General features: G+C 39.8%; 1 protein-coding gene across 1 annotated transcript in view; it reads left to right on the plus strand.

Moving 5' to 3' along the window:
- The window catches only part of SEC24A (SEC24 homolog A, COPII component), a 59,545-nt gene that overhangs the window by 5,439 nt on the left and 43,559 nt on the right, over positions 1–10,547 (plus strand). Inside the window, 1 exon segment of the mRNA XM_007461366.1 lies at positions 8,677–9,159. Coding sequence (XP_007461428.1) covers positions 8,677–9,159 — 483 coding nt within the window.

Raw genomic sequence — 10,547 nt, forward strand, 5'->3', positions numbered from 1 at the left:
GCATCGGCAGGCGGACTCTCAATCACTGCGCCACCAGGGAAGCCCCACCTGCATCTATTTTAATCTCTCATTTGTTTCTTTTCTACTGTTTCTAATTTGGCTTCTACTTCTATACATCCACCAAAACTGCCCTTAATAAGGCCACAAATGACTTCTTGGTTATTAAGTACGAAAAATATTTTTCATTCCTATCTTTTAATTGCTCTCTTTTTCCTAAAATGTTGGTGTTCCTCAGAGCTTTCTGACCTGGTTCCCTTCTTTTTCTTTTTTTCTTAAAGAAAACAAAAAACAATAAACACAGTAAACATTTATTATTTCACATAGTATCTGTGGCTGGCTCTTTTCTTACTCTGCACATACTCCCTGCATGATATTATTAATTCTCATGATAGCAAATATTGTACATATGCCAGTGAGTTCCAAAGTTATATAATAAGCTGAAACCCATCTAGATAGATGTCTTTCTATTGGACATTTCCACTTGAATCTCTTGGTAACACCTAAAGTATGTTGAAAATAATTCTTCATTCCCTCTTCCCTTTGCTATTCCCTGCCTTCCCCAGTTCTTTTCTCCTCCTTCTGCCTCAGTGAATGGCACTGCCATCTACTGACTTGCACAGGTCAGAATCCTGGGAATCATCCTTGGTTCCATCCCCACTTCAATTCCACATCAATTCGTATATTCAGTCCCCATATTCAATTCCGCATCAAATTTCATTGGTTCAATTTCCTCTTATCTTTTTCTTTTTTTTTTTGGCCACACTGCGTGGCTTGTGGAATCTTAGTTGTATATACTATATACCATCTTAATAGGGGAAGGGGAGAGAGAGAAAGGTACTTATGGGAAAACAATTTTTAGGAAAGATAAATTGGTCCTTAGTAGCATAGGTGGGAGACTTGATCATTTTGTGACAGTGTATGTTTAGGTGTGGTGTGGAGAATTATCATCTCAGGTAATGAGGCAGTCTTCTCTGGTTGCTCCTGGGGAGGAGATTTATGACTACTTAATTCTTTTGAGTTCTTTTGGGAAGCTCTGCTTTTGGGCAGGTAAGTGATTCCCAAAACTCATGCCCTGTACTCAAAATAATTTTTATGCCATGGTGGTATATTCTGGACCCCTTTAATGTCTCTGATCTATTATTTTGATGGGCTACATAATTTATTAATGACTTCAAAATAATATAATTAAAATCCATTTAGTGAAAACTTCATTACATATTTACTACTATATTTCTAATGAACTATTGCAAGTTGATACATATAAAAATAAAAATTTCACATTATAAGTCACGCAACATGGATCTATGATAATGACTACTACAAAGCAGTTTCTTTTGTATTTGTCTTTCTACTATTTGCACATTCTTTTCATTTTCTTCGTTGATATACTGTAAGACTTTTGCTTATTTTGTGCATTTTGTTGATATTTGGCTTTCACTCGGCTGCACTTGGCTTGAAGGCCTCTAGCATATTGGCCTGTGATAAAACAATAAATAAAAATACGACAGTGGGCCATGAAATCTTGTGGCAATACAAGGTGTGAGATGTTGGTTTTTATCCAGATGACCCAAAATATGCTTATAAGTTAACTTTTTACAAATGTTTTCATTGATTCAAACACCTCTGTATTCCCACTGCTGCTGTTGCGTCAATTATTTCTTACCTGGATTACTGCTATAGACTCCAATCTCTTCCAATCTCTGATCTCTCCTCCAGTCCCCAAGAGGTTCTTTTATGTCCTAACCTCCTGTCTCACTTTAGACATTTGACGCAGTCACTTGACTCTGCGGTGCCATACTGATTTTTCAGACTCTGCCCTTTCATGGCCACAGGTGATTGCACATGTTGTTCCTTTTTCTGGGAATACCCTTGACAGTCCTTTTCCTGGGGCTAACTCCTGTTATCTCTTAAGATTTCACTCTGTTTTGTCCCTGCCTGGTTATATGTCTTCCTGTTTGGACTATAGCTACTTGAGGGCAGGGATGGTGTGGACCTTACTCACCTTGTGTCCTCAGTAGATATTTAGTAAAATCTGTCTTTTCAATTAGTCAGTGAATGGAATGTTCCTAACCATTTGTAATAAAATGAATGATTAGCCTAAATATAGTGTTGACAATAAAATTAATTAATAGTCTAAGATCTAAGAAAGAAATGAAAATTTTATTCCACCTAACCTGAGGATTATAACCTGGAAGACAGTCTTTTAGAGAGCTCTGAGGAATATTCCACCTGTTAGAGGTCAAAGTACAGTTATATACCTTTTTGCGACAAAGGAGCATACATCAAATCACGTATTTACAGTTTACATAATCCAGATCTGGATGTACAAAGCTAGTAGTAGAGTGTTCTTGGCAGAGTAAAAAGTGAAGAACCCTACAGTAGAAGCATTTTTAAGCTTGTTGAAGGAACGTTAAGAAGGTGGATGTAGCTGGAGCTGAGCAGAGAGGAAGAGTAGGAAGTTCTTTGAATAGCTTGCTAGTAACGGCCTTTGGCCATTAAAACAGAGTAATTGATGTCAGTTCACATAGTGACCTTACCATAATCAGTTACTAAACTCAAAGAATTGGTGTTCCATTATACAGACAGGGCTTTCAGTCTCTAGTGGAAATTATTCATTAAGCCATTTTGGATTGTATGATAAACTGTTATAAGGTAGAATTGTAAAGGTATGTGTTTATTTGGAACTGCAAATCTGCTCCAAGTCGGCTTAAATACAGCCTGCATAGACATCTTTCCAAAGTTAGAGATATCACATAAAAAGACCCCTTGGCCTATACAGATGAACAGATATTATTCACTAATAGCAAAGTCGAATTAGGATGGAAATAGCCTAATAAGAGAAGAACCATGCATAATTAATACAACAAAGATAGAACTAATGAATCTGTGGTTCAAGACATTGGCTTATTGTCTGAGTTGACATAGTCTATGTTAAACCTAATCTTAAAGAAAAATTGAACTTTATATTAAAATTTGCTTAAAGAACAAGTGAAAAACAAATAGAATCAGAAGACTACAGGATACTTCCAGATCAGAAAGAACATATGTATTATCCTGGCACTGTTTCATTAAAATAAAATGAATGTTCAATATTTAAAAAAAAGAAAGTCGGAAATGAGACCAGAAAGGAGGCCAGGGACATAGAGGATATTATAAGCTAAGATAAAGACTTTGAAAGTTTTGAGTAGGAAGTTGATATGATCCATGTTTTAAAAGGTAATAGGATGTGTAGGAAATAAATCATAGAGGGATAAAGGAGGATGCAAATGTATCAGTTGGTCACGGGCTTTCAGACTTTGACTATAATCTACAATAAGAAATATTTTAGTGACCCAGTATATATATTCATATATGTATGTATTTGTAATGAAACCTCACGGTACTTGCCTTATTACATATAATGTCCTGCGATATTTTTCATTCTTACCTATGTTCTTTTTCATTACTAAAAAAATAGTTTGTAACCCATTGATATTTTCCATTCTTTTTTTAAAATTAATTAATTTTATTTTTTGGCTGCATTGGGTCTTCATTGCTGCGTGCAGGGTTTCTCTAGTTGCGGTTAGCAGGGGCTACTTTTCATTGCGGTGTGCCTGCTTCTCAATGCAGCGGCTTCTCTTGTTACGGAGCATGGGCTCTAGGTGCGTGGGCTTCAGTAGTTGCGGCCTGTGGGCTCAGTATTTGTGGCTCATGGGCTCTAGAGCACAGGCTCAGTAGTTGTGGTGCATGGGCTTAGTTGCTCTGTGGCACGTGGGATCTTCCTGGACCAGGACTCGAACCCGTGTCCCCTGCATTGGCAGGTGGATTCTTAACCACTGCGCCACCAGGGAAGTCCAATATTTTCCATGATACGGAGACTTGGTGAACACTGTCTCTTTCCAGAGATCAGAAGTGAGATAACTGTAGGTCTTGGAAATGCCATCAAAAGTGGCCTTGGTGAAGTTGCCCAGGGTGGCGGTGCAGCCCCTGGCAGAGGTGTAGCAGTCATCAGTTCCAGCCATCATCAGTAGCTTCTTGGGCACAGGGCTGAGAGGATGCCATTGCCCCGGGGGGCGGGGATGAAGTGCACCAGCGCAGAGCCACAGCGGCCAGTCACCTTGCAAGGGACAGTATGGGGCTTGCCGATCTTGTTCCCCCAGTAGCCTCGCTGCACGGGAACGATGGAGAGCTTGACCAGAATGATGGTCCCACGGATGGCATTACTAAAAACATAGTTTGTAACTCATTGATTTCATAACTCATTAATTAATTGTATCCATTGTTTGAAACAGTGTTAATGTACTATGACAAAGCATCCTTGTACAATGAGAACATTTGTAGAGACTCATATGTAAGGTGACTTCTTTTTTGAGAAATAATTTTTGAGGAAAATGTCACCTTATAATTGGACATTTTTGGTGCTTTGAATAATAGATACCCTTTTAACTACTTAGAAGTGAAAATAAATGTTCTATTCATAGTATTTACAAACTACAAAATCCCTAACAACAAGTTAACTAAATTTAATTAATTAATTAATTTATTTTTAAGTTTTTAAAAAAATTATTTTATTTTATTTATTTTTGGCTGTGCTGGGTCTTCGTTGCTGTGCACAGGCTTTCTCTAGTTGTGGCAAGCGGGGTCTACTCTTTGTTGCAGTGCACCGGCTTCTCATTGCGGTGGTTTCTCTTGTTGCGGAGCATGGGCTCTAGGCACACGGGCTTCAGTAGTTGTGGCTCGTGGGCTCTAGGGCGCAGGCTCTGTAGTTGTGGCACATGGGTTTAGTTGCTCCGTGGCATGTGGGATCTTCCTGGACCAGGGACACCAGGGAACCCGTGTCTCCTGCATTGGCAGGCGGATTCTTAACCACTGCGCCACCAGGGAAGCCCCTAAATTTAAATAAGGTATAAGACATCTTTACGAAAAAAGCATGAAATATAATTGGAAGATATAAAACAAGTTTTGAATAAATGGAGAGATATATACCATGTTTATGATAGAAAGGAAGTTGTTTTTGTTTTTTTTTTTGTTTCTTTCCGGCTGTGCTGCATGGCTTGTGGGATCTTGGTTCCCTGACCAGGGATTGAACCCTGGCCCTCGGCAGTGAAAGTGCAGAGTCCTAACCACTGGACTGCCAGGGAATTTCTGAAAGATTTTCTATCATAAAATGTCAAACAATCCAAAATGAATATATAAATCAAATGTAATTCCTATTGACATTTTACTTTTTTTGTGTGGGAGACTGTATAAAGTAGTCTTATATTTTTCTGTATGTCTGAAAATTTTCATAATAAAAAGGTTTATAAGAAAGATATCATACTTACCTCTCTATAACTTCCCTCTTTTCTCTTAGTATTCTTTTTTTTTTTTGCCGTACTCTTTTCTCTTAGTATTCTTTTTTTTTTTTTGCCGTACGCTGGCCTCTCATTGTTGTGGCCTCTCCCGTTGCGGAGCACAGGCTCCGGACACACAGGCTCAGCGGCCATGGCTCATGAGCCTAGCCGCTCTGCAGCATGTGGGATCTTTCCGGACCAGGGCACGAACCCGTGTCCCCTGCATCGGCAGGTGGACTCTCAACAACTGCGCCACCAGGGAAGCCCTCTCTTAGTATTCTTTTTGTAATTTATTTCAGTTGGTAGATGTACATCTGGTTTATTCATTTTATTGATAATTAGCCCATTGTGTGACTAATCTACAATTTATTCAGTCTCCTGCTGATGGATATTTAATTTGTTTCCAATTTTCCATTATTATAAACATTGCTGCAACTAACACATATGGATCTATTTCTTTTGTCCTGGAAGGATACCTGTGTTTTTTTTTTTGCAGAGCAATGCGTATAGACTCTCTCTCCCCAGCTACATATTACTTATGTTGTGTATGCTTTTGTAGGCCTCCCAGTCCTACCTTTCTCTATATATGCATATGGTTATGTATGTTTGTATAAGTATTGTGTAATTTATGAAACAATTCAAATTAGGCTGATGATATTTGTACATTGCTTGCATGGATTGAGGGGGTATGATTGGAAGATATGTATTTTCTTTTTATACCTTTTGAATGTAAAAAGTCCCAAGAAATTAGGTTTGTATGTGTGCCATCTTTTTAAAAATATTCATCTTATTTCTTTTCATTGTTTAGTTTTATGGGCAAAATTGACAGCATATTCCTTAGAAGTGGTGATTCTAGAGATTAATATTTTTTAATTAATTAATATATTTTTGGCTGTGTTGGGTCTTCGTTTCTGTGTGAGGGCTTTCTCCAGTTGCGGCAAGCGGGGACCACTCTTCATCGCGGTGCACGGGTCTCTCACTGTCACAGCCTCTCCCGTTGTGGAGCACAGGCTCCAGACGTGCAGGCTTAGTAATTGTGGCTCACGGGTTTAGTTGCTCCGCGGCATGTGGGATCTTCCCAGACGAGGGCTTGAACCCGTGTCCCCTGCATTGGCAGGCAGATTCTTAAACACTGCGCCACCAGGGAAGCCCTAGAGATTAATTTTTTAATAACAGCTTTAAAATGTACAGGTCAGTGATTTTTAGTGTAGTCACTGAAAATTGCAACCATCACTACAATCAGTTTTAAAATATCTTTATCACCCCCCAAAAAGAAACCCCATACCCATTAGCAGTTACTACCCATTCCCACCTTCCAGCTGTTGTAACCACAAATCTACCTCTGTGTTTGTGGGTTTTCCTGTTCTGAACATTCTGTATAAACGACTTATACAGTGTATGATCTTTTGTGACTAATGCCTTTCAGTTAGTATAAAGTTGGGGCTTCCCTGGTGGTCCAGTGGTTAAGAATCCGTCTTGCAATGCAGGGGATGCCGGTTAGATCCCTGGTTGGGAAACTAAGATACCACATGCCGCGAGGCAACTAAGCCTGCGAGCCACAACTACTGAGCCCACACCCACAGCTAGAGAGCCCGTGTGCTGCAACTACAGAGCCCACACGCTCTGGAGCCCGTGTGCCACAACTAGAGAGAAGCTCGTGCACTGCAATGAGGAGCCCATGTGCTGCAATGAAGGATCCCATGAGCCACAGCTAAGACCTGATGCAATAAATAAATACACAAACATAAAATGTTTAAAAAAACACTAATAATCTCAATAGTCTTTAAAAAAAATAAAGTTTTCAAGGTTCATCTGTATTATAGCATGTCATCAGTACTTCATTCCTTTTTATGACCAAATAATATTCCATTGTATGGTTATGCCTCTATTTATCTGTTCATTAGTTGATGGACATTTGGGTTGTTTCTCCTTTTTGGATATTACAAATAATGATGTTATGAACATTTGTGTACAAGGTTTTATGCAGACTAGGAGGGGAATTGCTGGATTATATAACTATGTTTAACATCTGAAGAACTGCCAAACTATTTTCCAGTGTAGTTGCACCGTTTTACATTTCCACTAGCAGTGTATGAGCTTTCCAGTTTCTCCACATCCTTGTCAACAGTTGTCACTTTACAGCTTTTTCTTTATAGCCGTCCTAGTTGGTGTGAGTGGTATCTCACTGTGTTTTTTTTTTTTTTCTTGGCTGCGTTGGGTCTTTGTTGCTGTGCATGGGCTTTCTCTAGTTGTGGTGAGTGGGAGCTACTCTTTGTTGTGGTGTGCAGGCTTCTCGTTGCAATGGCTTCTCTTGTTGTGGAGCACGGGCTCTAGGTGTGCCGGCTTCAGTAGTTGCAGCATGTGGGCTTCAGTAGTTGTGGCTCATGGGGTCTAGAGCACAGGCTCAGTAGTTGTGGTGCACAGGCTTAGTTGCTCTGTGGCATGTTGGATCTTCCTGGACCAGGGATTGAACCCATGTCCCCTGCATTGGCAGGCAGATTCTTAACCACTGTGCCACCCTCATTGTGGTTTTCATTTGCAGTTCTCTAATGACTAATAATGTTGAACATTTTTGCATGTGCTTACTGGCCATTTGTTTACCTCTTTGGAAATATATTTGAATGCTATTTAAAGCCTTTGCTCATTTTTTTTAACATCTTTATTGGCGTATAATTGCTACGCAATGGTGTGTTAGTTTCTGCTTTATAACAAAGTGAATCAGCCATACATACACATATATCTCCATATCTCCTCCCTCTTGCGTCTCCCTCCCACCCTTCCTATCCCACCCCTCTAGGTGGTCACAAAGCACCGAGCTGATCTCCCTGTGTTATGTGGCTGCTTCCCACTGCTATCGATTTTACATTTGGTAGTGTATATATGTCCACGCCACTCTCTCACTTTGTCCCAGCTTACCCTTCCCCCTTCCCTTGTCCTCCACTTTGTCCTCCCCTTCCCCCTTCCCTTGTCCTCAAGTCCATTCTCTACATCTGCGTCTTTATTCCTCTCCTGCCCCTAGGTTCATCAGAACAATTTTTTTCTTTTCTTTTTTTTTAGATTCCATATATATGTGTTAGCATACGGTATTTGTTTTTCTCTTTCTGGCTTACTTCACTCTGTATGACAGACTGTAGGTCCATCCACCTCACTACAAATAACTCAATTTTGTTTCTTTTTATGGCTGAGTAATATTCCATTGTATATATGTGCCATATCTTCTTTATCCATTCATCTGTTCTTTGGTCATTTTTAATTAGGTTGTCTTTTCATTGTTGGGTTGTAAGAGCACCATATGTTTTAATGTATTTTTTAAAGTATTGCTTTATTTGTTTGTAAAACTAATTTTTCCTCCTCTTATTGGAAGGTCCTGTCCAAAATGCACTGATGTCTTCACAAGTGTCAGTGAGCCAAGGATATAATTCTCAGCTTCCAGGATCCTACCCTCATCTAATACCAGCAAAGACTTTGAATCCAGTCTCTGGACAGTCTAACTCTGGTGGTTCCCAGACTGTTTCTCCACTAAGTAATTATCAGGGACCTGGACAGACTGTTTATAGACCATCTGTGGCTTCTAATCCAGTGACACCTTCACTCCGTAGTGGTCCTGTTCCCCAAATGCCACTACCTACTTCTCAGAACCCAGCTGCTACACCAATGCCTTCTGGTAGCTTTCTTCCTGGAGCCAACGTACTACCACCTTTGAATTGGCAATATAACTATTCGTCACAGACAAACCATTGTCCTCATGCGTCATCCCAACTGACCATGTCTGGGAATGCAAATTTGACAAGTCCTCAATATGTTTCTTCTGGAGATGCTTCACTTCAAAACAACTTCATAAAATCAGGTAGAGTTCTTACAGGACTGCTTAAAATGTAGAGATGGGAAAATTTTGCTTGTTTAAATGTTTTAAAATTACTATTTCAACCTTAAAATCATATGGAAGGCTATTGATTTTTTTGATCATTGTTAATCTTTAAATAGATTACTTCTGTAACCTTTGGGTCAACTTAAAATCATGAGTGTTCCTGCTTTGCTTCTTTCCTTTGAAGGTATCCTCTGAATTTCTTTGAGTCACCCATGATATTTCAGGGTTTCAGGTATGCATGCAGAACCACTTAAGTACTGGCCATTACTTTTATTAATGGGTTTCCATCTTGTATTCTAGGGAAGCTTAATCCCTGTGGTCTCTCTTTGGACTTGATCTAAGGCTTGGCTTGTCTATTTGTTATGGCATAGACAATTTTTGGCTCCAGAAACCAGAGAATCCTGGAGGGGCAGGTGAAAACAGACAGTACTTTTGGAGTGAGGAGTATTATTGAGCACATCTGTGGTCAGAAAGCAGTGCACAGAGATTTATCTCTGTTTTTTTTTAGGAGTTTTATAACTTTAGTTCCTACATTTAGGTGTTTGATCAATTTTGAGTTAATTTTTGTGTATGGTGTTAGTAGGTAGGGATTCAGCTTCATTCTTGTGCATGTGGATATACGGTTGTCCCAGGACTATTTGATGGAAAGACTGTTCTTCCTCCCATTGAATGATCTTGACACCCTTGTTGAAAATCAGTTGATCATAAATGTAGGGTTTATTTCTGTACTCTGAATTCTGTTCCATTGATCTATATGTCTATTTTTATACTAGTACCAAACATCTTGATTATCGTAGCTTTGTAGTAAGGTTTGAATTGTAAAGATTGACTCCTCCACCTTTTTAGGTTTTTTTTCAAGATTGTTTTGGCTGTCCTAGGTCCCTTGCATTTCCATAAGAATTTTAGGATTAGCTTGTCAATTTATTTATTTTTTTTTTTCCTTGCGTTATGCGGGCCTCTCACTGTTGTGGCCTCTCCCATTTGCGGAGCACAGGCTCCGGACGCGCAGGCTCAGCGGCCATGGCTCACGGGCCCAGCCGCTCCGCGGCATGTGGGATCTTCCCGAAACGGGGCACGAACCCGCGTCTCCTGCATCGGCAGGCGGACTCTCAAGCACTGCGCCACCAGGGAAGCCCCAGCTTGTCAATTTTTGCAATAAAAAGACAGCTGTGATTTTGATAGGGATTGTGCTGAATCTGTACATCAACTTGGGAAGAAAGCTATATGCTCTTAGACTGACTTTGATCATTTTATTTTATTTTATTTTATTTTATTTTATTTTATTTATTTATTTTGCGGTACGCGGGCCTCTCACTGTTGTGGCCTCTCCCATTGCAGAGCACAGGCTCTGGACGCGCAGGCCAGGC

The sequence above is a fragment of the Lipotes vexillifer genome, unplaced genomic scaffold, assembly GCF_000442215.2.
Source record: "Lipotes vexillifer unplaced genomic scaffold, Lipotes_vexillifer_v1.1 scaffold217, whole genome shotgun sequence".
Classification (NCBI taxonomy): domain Eukaryota; kingdom Metazoa; phylum Chordata; class Mammalia; order Artiodactyla; family Lipotidae; genus Lipotes; species Lipotes vexillifer.